Source organism: Macaca nemestrina, chromosome 3 (assembly GCF_043159975.1).
Source record: "Macaca nemestrina isolate mMacNem1 chromosome 3, mMacNem.hap1, whole genome shotgun sequence".
Lineage (NCBI taxonomy): Eukaryota > Metazoa > Chordata > Mammalia > Primates > Cercopithecidae > Macaca > Macaca nemestrina.
Window position 1 is genome coordinate 146,269,519 of NC_092127.1, and position 21,398 is coordinate 146,290,916.

The 21,398-nt window shown below is 38.8% G+C and overlaps 2 protein-coding genes across 5 annotated transcripts in view; one reads left to right on the plus strand and one right to left on the minus strand.

Annotated features, from left to right (window-relative positions):
- Positions 1-5,292, plus strand: LOC105496872 (mitochondrial ribosomal protein S18C). Its single transcript, XM_011767517.3, has 6 exons — positions 1-230; positions 963-1,018; positions 2,388-2,471; positions 3,800-3,857; positions 5,028-5,087; positions 5,176-5,292. The coding sequence occupies exons 1-6, from the start codon at positions 131-133 to the stop codon at positions 5,250-5,252; spliced, it is 435 nt and encodes a 144-aa protein (XP_011765819.1). The 5' UTR covers positions 1-130; the 3' UTR covers positions 5,253-5,292.
- Positions 4,988-21,398, minus strand: part of ABRAXAS1 (abraxas 1, BRCA1 A complex subunit) — a 23,644-nt gene continuing 7,233 nt past the window's right edge. For 3 of the 4 annotated variants that reach the window (XM_011767518.2, XM_024797614.2, XM_071093603.1), the window contains 7 exons: positions 21,265-21,301; positions 16,843-16,909; positions 14,842-15,035; positions 13,682-13,801; positions 11,755-11,839; positions 7,799-7,913; positions 4,988-7,216 (listed from right to left, as the gene is read on the minus strand). In XM_011767518.2, coding sequence (XP_011765820.2) covers positions 6,783-7,216; positions 7,799-7,913; positions 11,755-11,839; positions 13,682-13,801; positions 14,842-15,035; positions 16,843-16,909; positions 21,265-21,301 — 1,052 coding nt within the window. In that variant the 3' untranslated portion in view covers positions 4,988-6,782. The remainder of the gene's footprint in view (positions 7,217-7,798; positions 7,914-11,754; positions 11,840-13,681; positions 13,802-14,841; positions 15,036-16,842; positions 16,910-21,264; positions 21,302-21,398) is intronic. The other variant, XM_011767519.2, reaches the window with a different exon arrangement.

The window sequence follows — 21,398 nt, forward strand, 5'->3', positions numbered from 1 at the left end:
TACTCTCGCGGGTCCTCAGCGTTCTCCTGCGGAACCTTTGAACCGCGTACTCGAGTCCACAGCGGAAAAGCAGAGGAAGGGGCCTTTCGGAACGATTCGGAGCGAAAGGAAGTGGAACAAACGCGGAACCATGGCGGCTATGGTTGCTGTTTGCGGTGGTCTAGGGAGGAAGAAGTTGACACGCCTGGTAACGGCTGCTGTCAGCCTTACACATCTCGGGACTCAAACGGGTAAAGTCTCCATATTCTATGCTCCGTTGTAGCGTTGCAGGCATTAACCTTAGTCCTAATGGTTGGTGGAGTCGTCCCTGTTAGCAAAACGACTCTAGTTTCTAGGCAATTTTCTCCAAGATGGTTGGGAATCTGTAATCGCCTTTGACTGTTTTAGAGTCGTCTAATCCACTCCTTTCTTTAAACGTATGAGGAAGCTAGAGTGGTTCTTAATTAAAAAGCAGAGACTTTCCTAAGATCTCCGGATAATCTTAGTGAGGAAGGGGCATTTCCAGAGTCGCCCAGTAGCAAATTCCAGTTGTCTAAGGTCCCCAAACAGAGCAAAATTGTGTAATTTTTGCCATTTTATCTTCTCTGTGTTTCTCTATAAATTCTCTCTGGGACGGGTCTGTTACTCATTTTCTTTTTGTATGATAGTGCCTGTTGCTTCTCCTGTAAGAATTTGCATTAAGAATTTTCTCTAACCATGGAATGAAGGGAAAATCAATGTCAGAAAGAGAGCAGGTATGGGTGGGAAAATACGTGCTTTTGCCCCAAAGCCCTGGAAAGCACACCCATGTTGAGTCTTACTCTGTCCCAAATATAAAGGTTTTTAACCAGTCATTCTGAATATAATGAATACAAAACCTTTAATATCGTGTCCCTTAGTTCATCCTGTCTCCATAAAAACAAAAATATTTAGCTATTCAGCTATGAAAAATAAAGTTAATTGCTGTTTCTGTTTAATCACAGTGCTTTGGAGAAGAGGTTGTTCACAATATAAACAGGTATCCAGCAACGAGGACCTGGTAAGAATTTTTTTTTCTATTAGTAAGGCATTTGCAAATATGACCAAATTTTTTTTTCTTTTTAAAACGAGAACTGGTATTAGACTCTAACATCTTTTATTTTAGCTACTTGAATAGAGTTCTGCTGTAGGACAAAACAATTAGATAATTACTCTGAGTTCAGAAATGATGATGAATTGATTGTAGTCAGTTGAGTTTTGAACTAGGGGAATTCCTAGATTAGAAGCAAAGCTGCTATAATACCATATTTTTCTTCCTAGATCTTAAATTTAAGGATATGTGATTTGGGAATCGGTTTCTTTACATAGCCCTTTATAAGCAAATGATTTGGGAATTTTAAAAGGTAGTTTGGGTGAGTAGAATTTTAGATAACTGAAAAGAGACTGTACAAAGCTTAGCTATAGGTTGGCTATAGTATTAGCATGGACTTGAAAGCACAGGTTCTTACTACATGCAAAGGTACTTTGACACTAATCAGACCATACAAAGCACTTGGCACAGAGCTGAATAGTAGTCACGTGAGCTGAATGTAAATTGGAAAGTTTGAAGAATTGGAAAAAACAAAAGAACTTGTCTAGTTTCTCTGAGCATCTGTCTTGGTAATCTAATCCATGCACCATACTTTAAGAAAGTAAAGGGACATTATTCCTTTTTTAGTTCATAAATCCCACTTTGTCTCTAATCAAAGTTATGGACCCTCTCCACAGAAAAAGGCACAAAGTTCCATTCATTTTTTTGCATACGATTACAGGGAGTCATGGGCTTCAGAGCCATTTCTAGATTAAGAACCTCTATCCTGGAGACAGCCATACTGACAGTAGGAGGGAGGCACTGTAGCAGAAGCATTAGGGCAGTGGTGGTAACAGAAAAGCCAGAAAGGCTAATGCAAACTTATATAGTAGCCTGGGGTGATAAAGTCAAAACAACCTTTTATTACAGTAAGTCATGGGCCATTATGTATAAAAATAGTGAAAAAATACTTGATAGAGACATGGAGATGGATAAATTAGGGATTGCACTCATTTAAGAATGCCGTATGTTATCTATTGTGTTACAAGTTTTCTTAAATCTAAAAATTTTTTCATTATCTACAATCTGAGCAAAGCATTGCAACAATCACTTTCTTATCAGACATCATTTTTGTTCTGCCGTAAACTCTTTTATTCTACAAAGATTGTACTTTATTCCAGAATCTTCCCATGAGTTCATTTGTAGGCTAAACTGAAACAAAATAAAGTGCTTATATAAAATATGTACACAGTAAGAAAGGTATAACTAATCCTTTGAATGGATTTGAATGTAGAATAGTAACCTTTTAAAATTCAGAATTAACACATCCTATTATCACACTTTTCGTTTTTTTCCCTAGCCCATTACAATGGAAAATCCTTATAAAGAACCTCTTAAGAAATGTATCTTGTGTGGAAAGCGTGTAGATTATAAGAATGTACAGGTGAGATCTGGTTTTACTTCACTATATTTTAGGGTTTTTCTTCTGATAGATCTGCTTAAAGAGAATCAAGTCAGTTTATAGCAGGCTTTTGTAGAGGTAACTGTTTTAGCAGCTTCATAATTTCAAATTTGGTTATAATTCTATGTATAAGCATATCTCTGTTTTATTCAAGTAAAAGCACCTTGGCTCTCCCCACTTACTATTATTTCCACTCTGTGTTTTTCACTACACCAAACATCTTAATAGCTCACTGTAATTTTTTTTTTTTTGACAGAGTTACAATTCTGTCAAAATTCTCAATTGGAGAGGGTCAGAACTTTGGAAAAAGCTCATATGGTGAAGCTGATCTCTTTACCTCACCACCCATATCACTGATTCACATATTACTTATCTCTTGTCTAACTCTCAGCAAGTTAGAAGTTGCAAATTTGGGGCAAGTGAATAGCGCTACAATTCTGTATGTTGGCCGGGCGCGGTGGCTCACGCCTGTAATCCTAGCACTTTGGGAGACCAAGGCGGGCGGATCACCTGAGGTCAGGATTTTGAGACCAGCCTGGCCAACGTGGTGAAACCCCATCTCTATTAAAAATACAAAAATTAGCTGAGTGTGGTGGTGCATGCCTGTAATCCCAGCTACTTGGGAGGCTGAGGCAGGAGAATTGCTTGAACCCAGAAGGCAGAGGTTGCAATGAGCCGAGATCGTGCCATTGCACTCCAGCCTGGGTGACAAGAGCGAAACTGTCAAAAAAAAAAAAAAAAAATTCTGTATATTGATAATAGTATAAGGTGATAGCTGCCTTTGAGAGAGAACCAAGAAATTACAGAAACACACATACTAGGAAGATTATGCAAAGTGCCAAGAATAATGACTGGCACCTAGAAAGTTCTAAATAAGTATTTAAATAAAACATAAATTATAGCAAATGCCTGGTGTACTTGTACCTCTGGAAAATCTCAGTACCCTCTGATAATTTATCTTAATAATTATTATCAGAGGGTAATGTGATAGCTTGTCATGATAGATGAAGTTTTTTAGTAGCTTGTTTCAAGCAATATTTTAGAAAAGTATCTGTGGAGGTCAAGAAAACAGATTTAACATTGAATGAATATGCTGATTAATCTGCTATTTAATTATATATAGACTTTTGACACACTAGAAAATATTTAAAAGGTAACAGGATGGATAACTATTTTTTCTCATATTTCATGAAATATGTCTGAAATGTAGTAAAGCTTTATATAACTTGAAGGTTGTTTTTTGAAATTTACATATTCAGAAATAAATAACAAATACTTTTTTTTCCCCTCCGAATAAAACTCCAAAACAGCTTTTGTCCCAGTTTGTTTCTCCATTTACTGGATGCATTTATGGAAGGCACATTACAGGTATTTTGTTTTTTATCATGGGAATATATATGTAGATAAGAATTATATCAATGTATTTCTGTCATTTAAGAAAACTGTCAAATTTTCAAATTGTGCTATAAATTACTACTAGATCAGATACTACAGGGACTAGAGCTAGTTACTATGAAAAAGCCTCCTAGGCCAAGGGGATTATTATTTTGCTGTCTTATGCAGAGTTAACTATATAGAAAACTTGGGCTTTACAAAACTTGTTGGTGTTTGGGAAGATCCTATAATCATTCCTAGATTGATACTTAAACTTGGTGTCAGCAAACTATGGCCCATAGGTCAAATCCGACCTGCCCCCTTTTTATCTTGATTAGGTTCATCATATACAAATGCCACCTTTTTTTTTTTTTTTTTTTTTTTTTTTTTTTTTTTTTGAGATGGAATCTCACTCTGTCACCCAGGCTGGAGTGCACTGGCACAATCTCGGCTCACTGCAACCTCTGCCTCCTGGGTTGAAGCGATTCTCATGCCTGAGCCTCCCGAGTAGCTGGGATTACAGGCATGCACCACCATGCCTGGCTAATTTTTGTATTTTTAGTAGAGATGGGGTTTCTCCATGTTGGCCAGGCTGGTCTTGAACTCCTGACCTCAGGTGATCTACCCACCTAGGCCTCCCAAAGTGCTGAGATTACAGGCATGAGCCACTGTGCCCAACCCCACTTGTTTTTGCAGTTTTGTTTACATAGTGCCATATGGTGGTTTTCGAGCTACAACAGCAGAGTTGAGTGGTGGTGATGGAGACTGTATGGCCCAGAAATCCTAGAATATTATTATTCTAGCACTTGACAAAAATGATTTACCAACCCTTGACTTAAAAACTTGTTGAGGCTGGGTGTGGTGGTTCACGCCTGTAATCCCAGCACTTTGGGAGGCTGAGGTGGGCGGATCACCTGAGGTGAGGAGTTCAGGACTAGCCTGGCCAATATGGTGAAACCCTGTCTCTACTACAAATACAAAAAAATTAGCTGGGTGTGGTGGGGCACACCTGTAATCCCAGTTACTGAGGAGGCTGATTCAAGATAATTGCTTGAGTCTGGGTGGCAGAGGTACTCCAGCGAGACTCTGTCTCAAAAAAAAAAAAAAATTGCAAACTTTAAATATTGACATTTTTTATGAATAAGAAAGCTTTTTATTTTACAGGTCTTTGTGGGAAGAAACAGAAAGAAATCACAAAAGCAATTAAGAGAGCTCAAATACTGGGTAAGAAAGAACACCTCAACAACTGAATTGAGCTAGCTGAAGTTTTGTTCATTATGTTTTCTCAAGAACTTTAATTATCTCTTTACAGGGTTTATGCCAGTTACATACAAGGATCCTGCATATCTCAAGGACCCTAAAGTTTGTAACATCAGATATCGAGAATAAATTATATCACATTTCCACCAATAAACTTATTTTACAGTAAGTGGTTGTATGATGCCAATATTGACTCAAACCAAACTTTGGATAGAAAAGTGTTTGAGGAGTGAGGTAAAGAATGACACTTACAGCCGGGCGCGGTGGCTCAAGCCTGTAATCCCAGCACTTTGGGAGGCTGAGACGGGCGGATCACAAGGTCAGGAGATCGAGACCATCCTGGCTAACACGGTGAAACCCCGTCTCTACTAAAAAATACAAAAAACTAGCTGGGCGAGGTGGCGGGCGCCTGTGGTCCCAGCTACTCCGGAGGCTGAGGCAGGAGAATGGCGTAAACCCGGGAGGCGGAGCTTGCAGTGAGCTGAGATCCGGCCACTGCACTCCAGCCTGGGCGACAGAGCCAGACTGAGTCTCAAAGAAAAAAAAAAAAAATGACACTTCCCTTCATACCAATGTCCATTAAGCAGATTGCTTATTTAAAATGTTAACACTCATCACATTTTACATATGTTGAATAAAAGTGGTTCTGTGTGATTTTCATTTATATCTGATTCCCAAATAGCTCATACAATAATCCATTCAATTGAATGGAATTAAAACTGCTCAGAATGATTTTCCAACTAGCAAATGTAAGTATGCTTGGTTAAGGTATCTTCCCTTTGTAGAAATGTTACATTGGGATGGATAGTGGTGTTGTCACAGGAGGACAAAATATTCCTAGACAAGTCTATCCTCAAACCAGTAGTGTCTTTTACATAAAGATGATTTACACCTAATAGACATTGAATATGATAGACATGTATGTATATATGTACCAATTCTGAGTTCCACTGGCCTATCCCAAATACACTTGATTACCAGGCTTGTACTGTATTCAAAATGATGGATTTGCTAAATTTCGTGCAAAGGACTCTAGGGGAGAGATTACTGTTTGTGTTGCATTATAGTTGTGTAATAATTAAGGCTGCCAGATTTAGCAAGTACAAATGTAGGACAAATTTAAATTTTAGATGATGTTTTGCAAATTTATTGCATGGTATCCAGCATTTTATCTGGCAACTCTAGCCATAACGTACTTTTTTCATATAAATTTCCTTCCATATTGTGAAAATAAGGCTATTGTTGATTTTCCAATTTTTTCTTTTTTAATAGAGATGGGTCTCAATACGTTGCCCAGGCTGGTCTCTAACTCCTGGCCTCAATCCTCCTGCCTTGTCTTCCCTAAGTGCTGGGATTACAGGTGTGAGCCACTGTGCCTGGTCTCACTTTTCCAATTCTAAAGAATGTTTCTGTGTAAGCCTTCCCCTCAACAACTTAGTGAAAGGTGAAAAAAAGGTTTGGAAATAAAAGCATCTCATGTTTGAAAAAGCACTTTGTGAAATAAATGCACTAAGACTTATCTGTGTACTACTGCAAACAGGTGAACACAGTAAAAACAAATGAACTTACTGCAAGTAGCTCAACATAGTAAAAACAATAGAAATGTTTGGCTTTACCCATCGGCCAAATAAAAAAAATCTCCTTTTAAGGTTAAAAGGATCAAAATGTAGGAGACCGTGAATATTCACCAAAACCCTTCATCTTCTCAATTTCTTCATCCGTTTCTGGGCTGCTCATTTTGGACGCTTTATCTTGGTTACTACTATCAGTATCTGCTTTAGATCGTTTATCTTGTGTATCTAACAACCGTGATCTCTTGAATTGCCATCTGTCATCTAAGTCTAAGGCTTTATGCTTAATGATTTGTGGTGTACTAGCTGAACTAGCTTCAGGGATGCCAGTGTGTTCTACCATTAAGGTCAGATTGTCTACTACATCGAGGTGGTGGTTGATGTTACAGCTACTTTTAGAAACATGTCTACTTTTTAAAGACATAACACATGAATGAAGAAATTCAGAATTTGGAAAAAAGGTCCGTAATGCTTGGCAAAGAAAAATATTCTCTTGAGGGTCTTTTTGGATGTTCTTCTCTCCTAAACAAAATAGAGTAACAGTTCAACATACAACATTTCTTCTACAAAGCTTTTATAATTAACTATTGTAAAATTAAGTCAAAAAGATTTTAACAGTTTTATTATCTAAAGTGAGAATAACATACATAATTCTGAATTCTAATTTATATGCCACAGTATTCTAAGACAAAATTAAAGTTGTGTTCTTTCATGTCAGCAATATAGCTACTGTAGTATTATGTTCTTTAAAAGCACAGGAAGGGCCGAGCGTAGTGGCTCACGCCTATAATCCCAGCACTTTGGGAGGCTGAGGCGGGTGGATCACTTGAGGTCAGCAGTTGAAGATCAGCCTGGCCAACATGGTGAAACCCTGTCTCTATTAAAAATACAAAAAAATTAGCTAGGCATGGTGGCAGGCACCTGGAATCCCAGCTTTTTGGGATGCTGAGGCAGAAGAATCGCTTGAACCCAGGAGGCAGAGGTTGCAGTGAGCTGAGATCACACCACTGTACTCCAACCTGGGTGACAGAGCGACACTCTATCTCAAAAAAATAAAAAATAAAAATTTTTAGCACAGAAAGTAGAGACGTGTTGTTTACTTACGTGCTGCCTGAATCTGTGCTCGTTTCCTTTTCTCAATTTCTCGTTTTAATCTGTTTACATCCTTTACTAGTTTATCTACTGCTTGTTCACTGTCTTCTACCTTTTTGCATATACTCTGCAAAATAAAATAATTTAAGGGCATAGGTTAAGATTTCAAGCTCTGTACTAATATAGTCTGGATTCACAAATAATATAAAGTCATTGGTGGTATATAATACCGAAAACTATTTGCCTTTTATATACATTTTATTTTCTGGAGGACCTCAGTAACAAGTACTTGTAGGTTATAAATAAGCCTTATATGTTATAAAATGCGTTTTCAGAGGTAGTAACTTCTCATTTATACAGTTTTTATCATGCCAGTTAATTTCACTGAAAATACACAGAAATAAACTGAAATATGAACTCATGGGCCAGGCTGCAGTGGCTCACGCCTGTAATCCTAACACTTTGGGAGGGTGAGGCGGGCAGACTACCTGAGCTCAGGAGTTTGAGACCAGCCTGGGCAACATGGTGAAACCCCGTCTCTACTAAAAATATAAAAAATTATCCAGGTGTGGTGATGCATGCCTGTAGTCCCAGCTACTCGGGAGGCTGAGGCACGTGAATTGCTTGAGCCCAGGAAGCAGAGGTTGCAGCGAGCCGAAATCACACCACTGTACTCCAGCCTGGGCAATACAGTGAGACCCTGTCTCAAAAAAAAAACAAAAAAACTTTGAAACAAAAAATACAGATGCAGAGTTACTGCATACATTTAACACTAAGAAACTCACAGTAAGTGAAAACAAAGTGACTTTTACTATTATGAAAGGATACTATTGAAGAGTTTTTCCTGTAAGACACACTACTTTTGAAAAGCAGATCAGTTCTGTGTGTCTTTAGTTTTAAAAGTATGAATACCAATAACTTTTGATGCCATAATTCTATTCGGGAATATATCTTAATAACAACAAAAATATAAGATGATGTTTCTTAGTATAACATAAAACAACTGGGGGAGGGGAGAACATTTTAAAAAAAAAAACTAATTTCCAATTGTAGGCTAATAGTTGTTTTGCCAGTTTTAGTGGACACTTTTTAGGATGTCTGCCAAGCCTACTTTTTACAAACTTTTTGCCTTGACATAAGAGTTTTGCCAGTTACCCCTGTACCCATCTTTCACCCGAGCTGACCCAAACAGAACCAATTAGATTCTTGCCTGGCAATCTGGAGGTATCACATAGCCAATTGGCAAATCTTATGCTCTAGAAGACATCTAAATGCAGGAGCTATAGGTTGGCTGTTTTCTGGCCTGCCAGTGGATGAAGAAACAAAAAGGTCTGGCAGGATAACAATGTGCAGACAGAAAGTTCTATTGGCTTTCTAGCTCCTGGTTACAATTCCTTCCTAAAGTTCAGCTGCTTTCTGCTTACAGTTCTTATGATATACCTCTACGTTACATTCCCTATTTTAGCCCAAGTTGATATTTTTCCATAACATTGCTCTATGAAATATATTGCCATTAAAAATAAAGAGGCCAGGCATGGTGGCTCACACCTGTGTACTCTGGGAGGCCGAGGCAGGTGGATCACCTGAGGTCTGGGTTTCGAGAGCAGCCCGGGCAACATGGCAAAACCCCGTCTCTACTAAAAATACAAAAATTAGCCTGGCATAGTGGTGTGTGTGTGTAATCTCAGCTACTTGGGAAGCTGAGGCAAGAGAATCGCTTGAACCTGGGAGGCAGAGGTTACAGTGAGCCAAGATCGCGCCATTGCACTCCAGTCCGGGTGACATACTGACACTCTGTCTCAAAAAAAACAAAAAAAAAAAAATGCAAAAACAAAACAACTAAAGAATATGTAGCAACAGGAACAATGTTTGATGTATCAAATTTTTTAAAAATCATGACACAAATTTATGTCACTGTGACTGTCAACTATATCAAAGTATACATATATTAAGGAAAAACTGGAGCACATGGCAGAGTGAAAATAGTTATGTTAAAATAGTGAGAGTCCAGGCTGGATGTGGTGGCTCACACCTGTAATCCCAGTACTTCAGTACCTTGGGAGGCCAAGGAGGGTGCCTTGCTTGAGCTCAGGGGTTGGAGACCAGCCTGGAAACATGGTGAAACCCTGTCTCTACACAAAGTACAAAAAAAAGCTGGGCATAGTGGTGCACACCTGTGGTCTCAGCTATTCTGGAGGCTGAGAGAGGAGGATCACTTGAGCCCAAGAGGTGGCGGTTGTAGTGAGCTGAGATCATGCCATTGCACTCCAGCCTGGGCAACAGAGCAAGACACTGTCTCTAAAAAATAAATAAAAGGGTGAGATTCTGGATGTTTTCACCATCTAAAATTCCTGTTTCATATGAAAAAAGTAGTGTAATACGAATCAAAATATTTTAACTGCTTTTCTGTTAGTGTGCTCTACTGATGAGTATGGTGGCCATGGAAATATACTCCTTACTAAGATCTCCAACTGGGGAAAGCATAGTCGACTTAACAGCCCCAGCTTTGGATCTACCAGTGTGTTTGCTCTTAAGCCACACTTCCCCTGGGCTGTTCCTAGCCAATGACTAAGCACAGTGCAGGTATTAGTGCAAGTCCATGCCTATAGAACAATTTTTGGGCAACTTTGCTCAAACACTCCCCATCAGCCTAGTGGAACTTCCTTAAAATGGCACTGCAGTCTGAGGCTCTTCCTAACTACTTGTCCTCTTACCCCCTCTCCTTTCGCAGGGGTCAGACTTGCAGTGTTGTCTGAAGGCTCTTCATGCCTGTTATTGCTTCCTCTTCTTTATCCTTCTCAGGTCCAGTAAATCTCCTGCACTTATAATCCCATCTTGACATCTAGTTCTCAAAGGACCTGAACTGACACATGAAGTAGAACTGATACATGAAGTAGAGGGAAGTATATACTGTTATCAAATATACTTCCCTCTATTCTGTAAGAAGGATTATATATCCCTGCCTATTACCATGTGATGTGTTCAGGTCAATGAAATGTGAGTGGAAGTGACATGGCCATTTTAAGCAAAGTTTTCAGGGCTGTTGTGAATTTCCATTAGCTTTTTTTTTTTTTTTTTTTTGAGATGGAGTCTTGCTCTATCACCCAGGCTGCAGTGCAGTGGCACGATCTTGGCTCACTGCAAGCTCCACCTCCCGGGTTCACACCATTCTCCTGCCTCAGCCTCCCGAGTAGCTGGGACTACAGGCGCCCGCAGCCATGCCCGGTTAATTTTTTTTGTATTTTTAATAGAGATGGGGTTTCACTGTGTTAGCCAGGATGCTCTTGATCTCCTGACCTCGTGATCTGCCCACCTCAGCCTCCCAAAGTGCTGGGATTACAAGCGTCAGCCACCATGCCTGGCTCCACTACCTTTCTTACTGTTTGCCTTATGCCATGAGAACATGTCCCAAATAAGGGCTGCTCCTTCAGCCTGGATCCCGGATGAAGGTGACATTCAGAAAAGGAATAGAGCTACAGCCAAGATATAATGTGAGCAAGACCACACCATGGTTGTTGTAAGCCACTGAGATTGCAATCTTTGTTACTACAGCTAAAGAAATATGTCTCAGTCAATGAAGCTAAAGGAATAACAACATCTTGTTCAACAAGGGACAGCATCTATGATGGGGTCTCACAAGATTATAATGGAGCACATATAGAAAGCTGATATACAGCACGTGATATTGGCATTACAGATCAAATAGGGGAAATGATTGATATTCAATAATTTGGGGACATTTGGTTTTCCCTGTGAAAACTAAAAAGTAAAAATACAGGTTTGTGTAAGTATATGTTTGCACAATGATGAAATTGCCTAATGATACATTTCTCAGAAGGTATAGCCCTCGTTAAGCAACACATAACTGTATAAATCTAATCAAGATGTCAGGTTATCCCTAAAAAATGTCAGTCATTAACTTGATATGAACTCTATCTAGAAGTGAAGTGTTTGATCTGTTAACTTACCTTTAATTCCTCTTGTAATGAAGCATACATTTCATTTATCTTATGTACCTCCTTTAAGGATCCATCTTCTTCAAAAAATTTAGAGCTGTAAAAAATTACCATTTCCTCAGGCAAATACACAAAACTCATTTTCATGATAAGGTGAAAAACTTATTGTCAAGGAGCAATGGAAGATTCTTTTTACTGGTTTTGTAGGAACCATAATTTTGTCAATCTATGTGTATGCAGAAAAACCAACCACAAAACCTACTTCATTGATCTTCACATTAGCAAACATTTTAGCCTCCTAAGTACTATTGACAGGTCTCCCAAAAAGGCGAGGATGGGCAGGGGATGGGGGAAGATTGCATAAAAATAGGTAAAAATTGAAGGAAGGAAAAAAGGTCTCTATTGGCAATGGGAACCAGAGTCAATTTTTTAAATATTTTACTGAATTCAAGTTACCTTTACTTGAAAGAGACATCATTATTTTATTATCCATGAAATAAGGAAAAAAGTAATTCTAAGAAGGCATGACTCGTAAGACATCCCAATGTCAGAGATAAATATGAAAAAAGTGCATCTCGCCAGGTGTGGTGGCTCACGCCTGTAATCCCAACACTTTGGGAGGCCGAGGCGGGCAGATCACCTGAGGTCGGGAGTTTGAGACCAGCCTGACCAACACGGAGAAACCCCATCTCTACTAAAAAAATACAAAATTAGCTGGGCATGGTGGTGCATGCCTGTAATCCCAGCTACTCAGGAGGCTGAGGCAGGAGAATCGCTTGAACCTGGGAGGCAGAGACTGCAGTGAGCTGAAATCATGCCATTACACCCCAGCCTGGGCAACGAGAGCAAAACTCCGTCTCAAAAAAAAAAAAAAAAAAAAAACAGGAAAATGTGTACCTCAGAATCAAAGAAATATGGTATTCAGTTTTTAAACTGGTAGCACTGTGGGGACACAAAAGTAAGTAAGTAAAACCTAACCCCTTAATCTCGAAGTTTACACTCTAGTAGGTATCCTATACTACCAGTATTGCTGTTTTTGACATTACTTCTTTAATGGCCACAAAGAAAGTTATATCTAAGCAGCCTATAGTATGAGTAAGTCTTGGGTGAAGTCTGATTTTTACAAATATCTAATTTCGAAGCCTTTAATCTGAACCACTGCCTTAGAAAATTATAATTTTTAGGCTATATACTTATTCTCACCTAGAATAGATACGCTAAAATTAACAGGATATGCAACAAGCTCCTCCCAGTACTTTTTTTTTTTAATTTCTTTTGTAGAGATGGGGTTTCGCTGTGTTGCCCAGGCTAGTTTCCAACTCCTAAGCTCAAGAGATCCTCCTGTCTCAGCCTCCCAAAGTGCTGGGATTGCAGGTGTGAGCCACCATGCCTGGACTAACCACCACCTTTTTTGTATCTTGTAAGTAGACAAGCACTAACAGGAGGGGATGAGGAAGGTAAAAACAGCCTAGTTGGCCAGGTGCGGTGGCTCACACCTGTAATCCCAGCACTTTGGGAGGCCGAGGCGGGCGGATCACGAGGTCAGGAGATCAAGACCATCCTGGCTAACACAGTGAAACCCCATCTCTACTAAAAAAAAAAATACAAAAAAATAAAAAAATAAAAATAAATAAAAATTACCGGGGTGTAGTGGCGGGTGACTGTAGTCCCAGCTACTCGGGAGGCTGAGGCAGGAGAATGGCGTGAGCCCAGGAGGCGGAGCTTGCAGTGAGCCGAGATCGTGCCACTGCACTCCAGCCTGGGCGACAGAGCGAGACTCCGTCTCAAAAAAAAAAAAACAAAAAACAAAAAAACAGCCTAGTTTACTTGAGTAATGGATTAGTTTTCCCTTTCATTTTTATTCTGCTGTTGTTTGAGAAATAAGAAAATTAATTTCAAAGGTGAATAGAAGTTTTGTGAGAAAGCAGTTGAATCTTACCTGTGTGTTTGTACTGCTCGGCTAAAACCAGTGGACATACAGGAACCTGATACAGTTTTATAACCTAGTTGTTCAGACATGCCCAGATTGGCAACCACTAAAGGTACCCTGTGAAAAAGTCTGACAAAATAAAACTTTATAAATTTAGAATGAAAAGAAAGATTAGTATCTACCTGCTAGAATAGACTACTTGTCCCCTACAAGATTTAAAAAATATGCTCCCCAAAACCCATTCTTTACTGCTTATCCAAAATAGAATTTACTGACTTGAGACAACTGCTTTTTTTTCTTTTTTTTTTGAGACAGCGTCTCACTCTGTCTCCCAGGCTACAATGGAGTGGTGCAATCATGGCTCAATAATGCAGCTTCAACCTCCCGGGCTCAAGCAATCCTCTTGCGTCAGCCTCCCAAGTAGCTGGGACTACAGGTGCCCATCACCACACACGACTAATTTTTAAGTTTTTTGTAGAGATGAGGTCTCCTTATGTTGCTCAGTGATCCTCCTGCCTTGGCCTCCCAAGTGCTGGGATTACAGGTGTGAGTCACCACACTGGGCCCAGGTGACATGTAAAGCTGTGAAATGTGCTTAGTATAATGGTGTGGAAAAGCAGTTTAATGGCTCCTTGGATTAGTACATGTGTAAATAGGCAGTATTAACATTGAGATTTACCCTATCTTCCATGAACAATAAAATTATTCTTAGTTGGTACTCTTTTAATGTAATTCTCATATTCTATGAAAATGTAGTTTACTATATACAACCTGTAGGGAGTCCCTGGTTAGACTCATTTTAGTGGACCATCAAGAGCTACTTTGTTTCTTTGCTCAGTTATAGAAAAGCTACTCAAGTATCTAGGCTTAAATTCTAAATTATACCCTTTATCAATCAATATAAAGTTTTTTTCCACCTTAAATAGTAAATAAGAGCAAATCTTCAGTGCCAGAATACAAGTCATCATTCCACACTAGGCTTCTAATTTCCTTATCTGACCATTATTTTCCCACCTATAAAGTAACAGATGGTAAGATCTACTTCTGAGGGTTATTATGACAATCTGATGCAACAATATATGAGAACACTTTGTAAGCTGCAAAAACTACTAAATACTAGATATATTTTTCTATTAGTTTAATACAGCCAATGACTGGCCAACATTTACCCTTTTTGAGGTTTATATAAGGAATGTTCCAGTCGATGAGTAGAGCAGCTTTCTGTTATTATACTTGGTGTTAGTAGCAGAAAAACAAGGTCTTGGTTTGAAAAATGCTCCTGCAAGTTTTTGTGAAGCAGCCTCTCTCTAAATGTCATGATCTGATCTGAATGACGACGGAATTTGTACCAACCTACCACATTCTGAAATACAGAAAAAAAAAGAATGTACATCTTAATAGTTACAATATGTCTTACTACTATAATTAAATAAAATAAACAACCTTAAAATGGTTTTCTTAATATTTAGAAAGATTTTGGGCATATATAAACAAAGAATACACTTAATCATATGCTTAAAAAAATATACAAACTGACTTACTTTCCATTCATTTAAAAGCGTATAATTTTGATCAATATAGATTAAAAGGGAGAAGTAAATTCTTGACTTCCTGTAGTTTCTTTTATGGCATTTGCTATCTTGCAATCTTAATCTTTAGCCAAAATTTAAATGAAAAAAATATCAATGCCAATGATTCACTTAAAAGGCAATCACTCCCTGAAAACAAATTAATTGCCTGGATGGACACTTGGTTTGTTAAATAAGTTAAACTGAACCCTACAGCTTTTACCTAAAATTTATATGGGAATGATATCACCTACCTGACAAAATTGGTTTCAAGATTAAGATCAGATTAAAGGGTTTTGTAAACTACAACATACTAAGCAAATGTGTTTATATTACTAGACCTTTTTTTAACTCGGAAAATAATTCTCCTTTACTTAAGACAAAGAGAACACCAACCACTTTGCTTATAGATCTATGAGTTTCAGCAACTAAATTTTATATCTGCACATTTAAATTGAGGAAATTAAAATTAGTTTTTAAAAATAAGGTATTTTTATAGGTACATTTTTAAATACTCAAATTGATTGGGGGGGGGGAACAATCATTTTCAGCCAAACACATTTTTTGAAAGAAACATCTTTTTTTTTCGTTTTTTGAGACAGAGTCTGGCTCTGTTGCCCAGGCTGGAGTGCAATGGCATGATCTCAGCTCACTGCAACCTCTGCCTCCCGGGTTCAACTGATTCTCCTGCCTCTGCCTCCTGAGTAGCTGGGATTACAGGCATGCGCCACCACACCCAGCTTTTTTTTTTTTTTTTTTTTCTATTTTTAGTAGAGACGGGGTTTCACCACGTTGGTCAGGCTGGTCTGGAACTCCTGACCTTGTGATCTACCCTCCTCAGCCAACCAAAGTATTGGGATTAAAGGCGTGAGCCACTGCGCCCAGCCAAGAAACATCTTTCAATTAATCTATTTTTATTTTCAAATCAAAGTTTTAAGAGAAAAAGTAGTGCCTTGAAAAAATTTTGTATTTGGGGGAAAAATCCATTTTGATCATTCAACAACTTTTAACCAAACACGAAGTATGTTGTAGAGGATCCAAATTCAGTGCTATACAGGAAACATCCCTGCAGTATCTATCAAAAATAATAACTGAGGCCAGGCACAGTGTGTGGTGGTGAGTGCCTGTAATCCCAGCTACTCGGGAGGCTGAGGCAGGAGAATCGCTTGAACACAGGAGGCAGAGGTTGTAGTGAGCCGAGATCATGCCACTGCACTACAGCCTGGGTGACAAAGCCAAGACTCCATCTCAAAAAAACAAAGCAAAAAAACCCAAAAAACTACAGCCAAGTAAAATAACAGAACTGATTAGGTCACAGAATAAATGGTAGCGGGAAGGGGTATGGTGGAAACACAAGAGAAAGAGATAAATGTTAACTATATTAGTCAAAGGATGAGAACAAAATTAATATTTGTAATTACTAATTTTATTTTCAGAGCAACCGCTTTGAATTTCTGGGAAGAACAAACCTTTTCTTACCGACTTTACAGGATACCATGGTGTCAAACACTGCTTAAAAATTCTGTCAAAGTACTGTGTGTTTTTAAGAACCAAAAACAAAGCAAGTAATACCAAAAAAAGGAAAGATAAATTAGAGAATACCTTTTTGACATTTGATAATATTTTCTTCAGTGCTTGCTCGTTTACTTCACCTGAAGAATTATAAAAGCTGTAAAAGCCAAAATTAAAGGTATTTCAAATATGCTAAAAATATAAATAATTTTATTAGTATTTTAAATTTTAGTTATTCCTAACCCAATACCCAAAGCCCATATACCTATTTGCTCGTCAGATGAAGTCCTAAAACAAATAGTAGAGAAAGTTCTCAAATTAACTGACTTAAAGTGGTAGAAACATAAAGTCCATAAAGCAATGAAAAGGAAAAAGGTGTAACTTAAGAGACAAGTTTTGGGAATCGTTTTTTTTTTGAACCTAAAACAATAAACTATCCATGAAATACAGGTATTATAATGTAAGTTCACATAGCCGGTTCACAATTCATTCAGTTTACTCATTTATATTTTTTACAACATTGATACATATGAAAGAATGTATAACCAGTAATGAAGCACAATAACAAAAGGTCAATTTATTATTCACTGCTAGTTACAAAAGCTATGTATTTTAGGAGGTGGCTGGGTTTTTTGGGCTGGGGGAAGGGAATAGGTTTTGTTTGGTTTAGAATAGTAGTCTTTGTTCAGGAGTTGGAATATCCAAGATGTAGGAAGAATTAAAAGATAAAAGAGTCTACTTCCAGCTTTCTTTCTCTTCCAATAACAGAGACTGCAAATAATATTTTCTTCTTTTTACCATTCATTAAGATCAACAATATTTTCTATGATGGTTAAATATGTTATACAAAATCCTTTATAAATAATTTTTGCCAGGGCACAGTGGCTCACACTTGTAATCCCAGCACTTTGGGAGGCTGAGGGGGGTGGATGGCTCAAGCCCAGAAGTTCAAGACCAACCTGGGCAATGTGGCAAAACCCTGTCTACAAAAAAATACAAAAATTAGCTGGGGCGTGGTGGTGTGTGCCTGTAGCCCCAGTTTCTAGAGGGAGCGAGGTGGGAGGATCACCTGAGCCTGGGAGGCAGAGTTTCCAGTGAGATGAGATGGCTCTACTGCACTCCAGCCTGGGCAACAGAGCAGACTCTGTCATCTAATTGTATTTCCAGTATTTGCCTACTTACAGTTCCAATATCAAAATACAAGAAATTATTCTCTAAATACAAGAATTTATTCCTATATTTCCCTAGAATGGTCCACTTCTGAGCTCAAATCGGAGCATAAAGCAGTATATTAGGGTAAGATTAGCAACAGGATAACAGTGCACATCATCTGTGGAAGCACTAGGTTTATGTGAAGTTTCTGGGGAGAAGATGAATGGGGTGGCATTTTATGTAGAAACTGATGTATCATGCAGAAGTCATGTCAAACTGCATAATTTTTTTTGAGACATGGTCTCGCTCTGTCACCTGGGCTGGATCTCGGTTCACAAGCAATCCTTTCACCTCACCCTCCCTAGAAACTGAGACTACAGGCACGCCAACACACCGCGCTAATTGTTTTGTATTTTTTGTAGAGAGGCAGTTTCGCCATGTTACCCAGGCTGGTCTCCAACTCCCTGAGCTCAAGTGATTCAGCCACCTCACCTTCCAAAGTGCTGGAATTATAGACGTGACCCACCTGCATAATTTTTTAAAAAGTGACTTTAAGTTTCAGAAGCTGGGCACAGTGGCTCATGCCTATAATCCCAGCACTTTGGGAGGCTGAGGTGGGTGGATCACTTGAGGTCAGGAGTTTGAAACCAGCCTGGCCAACATGGCAAACCCCCATCTCTACAAATACAAAAAAGAAAAAAAAAGCCAGGTGTGGCGGTGCACACCTGTGGTCCCAGCTACTCATAAGGCTGAAGTGGGAGAATCGCTTGAACCTTGGAGTTGGGAGGTTGCAGTGAACTGAGATCACAGCACTGCATTCCAGCCTGGGCAACAGAGACCTTGTCTAAAAAAAAAGAAAGAAAGAAAAAAAACTCTATCTATCCATCCATACACTAAGTTTCAGTAGGCTATTTCGGAGGTACTTCCTCCAGATTTCTGAGGTAACCAAATCAGTGTATTTCAGTGGAAAAGTCTGCATCACAATGTATTTAGTGCAAGGTTAACACACTTTCTGTAAAGGATCATATAGAAAATATTTCAGGCTTTGACAGCCACATCCAGTCTCTATTGCATATTTTTCCTCCTTTTTTACAACCCTTAAAAAACGTAGTAAACAAGGCCAGGCATGGGTGTCTCACACCTGTAATCCTAGCACTTTGGGAGGCCGAGGCGGGCGGATCACGGGGTCAAAAGATCAAGACCATCCTGGCCAACATGGTGAAACTTTGTCTCTACTAAAAATACAAAAAAATTAGCCAGGCGTGGTGGCACCCGCCTACAGTCCCAGCTACTTGGAGGCTGAGGCAGGAGAATCACTTGGACCCAGGAGGCAGAGGTTGCAGTGAGCCAAGACTGAGCCACTGCACTCCAGCCTGGCGACAGAGCAAGACTCTGTCTCCAAAAAAAAAAAAAAAAAAAAAAAAAAAAAAAAAAAAAAACACAGTAGTAAACAGTCTCAGATTGAGGGCTATATAAAAATACATCATGGGGCTCTATTTTAGCAACCTCTGTATCAGAGCAGGAAGAGGAAGAAACTGCATAGTATGATGCTGGATTAGAGCTCAAGAAATCCTTATTCTTCTAATTTTTGCCCTGCCATTAACTAGATCTGTGGCCTTGGTTAAATCATGAACTTTTCAGGCCTATTATTGTGTTGTTTAATGACATATGCAGTTACCCTCTGAATGAGAAGTATTTCACATGCCTCTCCTAATGCCTTTCCACTCTGCTTTAATCCTGTAAGAGCTAAAAGACTCAGGCATTGGTTTCTCATCACTGAAATAGATGGTTTCTTCACGTCTCAGCCTCTATTAAGTTAGTCTAATTATTAATGTGGTTGAAAAAGGTACTGAATCACTTTTTGCTCCTCCTTTAAATCCTTTGTTGGTCCAGAAGATCCTTCAATAAAGTCCTTTTTATGAGTCTCCACTAAGAGTTCCTCAGTTATCTAACAAATATTTTTGCATATCCATTACACATAAGGCAGTGTAGAAGCTATACCTTTTCTTGGTATAGCAGTTTAAGACCACGCTAAGCTCCTTTTTTCTGCTCTCCTCCTACAGTTATTTCTCACCTTAACCATATGCTCCACTGTAATTCTTACATAACTTTAAAGATGTGTATAGTACGTAGTCTGTAAGATAGTTATGCTGATCTTTTTTTTTTTTTTTTTTTTTTTTGGAGACAGGGTCTTCCTCTGTCACTCAGGCTGGAGTGCAGTGGCATGACCTCAGCTCACTGCAGCCTCTGTCTCCTGAGTTCAAGTGATCCTCCTGCCTCAGCCTCCCCAGTAGCTGGGACTACAGACGCATGCTATCACTCCTGGCTAATTTTTGTATTTTTAGTGCGGACAGTGTTTCACCACGTTGCCCAGGCTGTTTGTGCTGATTTTTCTTGCATAGTTTATATAAATCATAAAACTATTTCATTAAAATTACACATTGCTATGGTTACATGATTACATGTGTTTGCTTTGTGAAAATTCATTTATTTGTGTACTTTTCTACGTGTACGCTATACTCAATAAAAAGCTAAAAAATACACAATGTATTAGAGTTAACAGTACTATGACTATCTGTAGGACTGAGTGCAAGCGTTCATCCTAGAAAATAGGAAACAGGTTAAAGAACATAACCAGCTGAGTGCAGTGGCTCACGCCTGTAATCCCAGTACTTTGGGAAGCCGAGGAAGGAGGATGGCTTGAGTCCAGGAGTTTGAGACCAGCCTGAGCAACATGACAAAACCCTGTCTCTACCAAAATACAAAAATCAGCCGAGTGTGGTGGCTGGTGCCTGTGGTCCCAGCTACTTGGGAGGCTGAGGTGGAGAGGGTCACCTGAGCACAGAAGATGAAGGCTACAGTGAGTTGTGTTCACGCCACTGCACTCCAGCCTGAGTGACAGAGTGAGACCCTGTCTCAAAAAGAAAAAGAACATGACCAGCTAACAGATAAAAGATAACACTAAAAAATATAAATAAGGAACCAGTTGCTAAAATATGCTGAAATAAAAGGGTAGAAAAAAGGGCTGCTATTGATGATATACAAGAACACTTCATTTACTGAGTTTATAATATGCAATGAGGTGACTGGGTGTGAGAAGGAAAAGCAATTCTCAAGGTAAACTGGTGCTTGGGAAAGGTAATGAAGATCAGCTTAAAGTAATATAAATACAGAGAAAGAACTACTAGGGTGGACAATACACAAGTGATTTTTTTCAGCTATTTAAAAAAAACTTTCCATTCTACTCAGTACCACCATGTATAGGTGATAACTAAGATAATCTGTTAGTTTTAAAAACTATTTCACTTGCAGAGAGTAATTTTCACAATGGATCATTTACTTACTAGCACTACTACTTACCTAAAAAGCTGATAGCATGGAATATATTTCTGAACGTCTGGAAGAAAAGGATTTTTTAGTTATGATTACATTAATTCAATTCACAATCATTTGAATACTGCATATTGAACCTTTACCTCATGCCAGGAAGTATC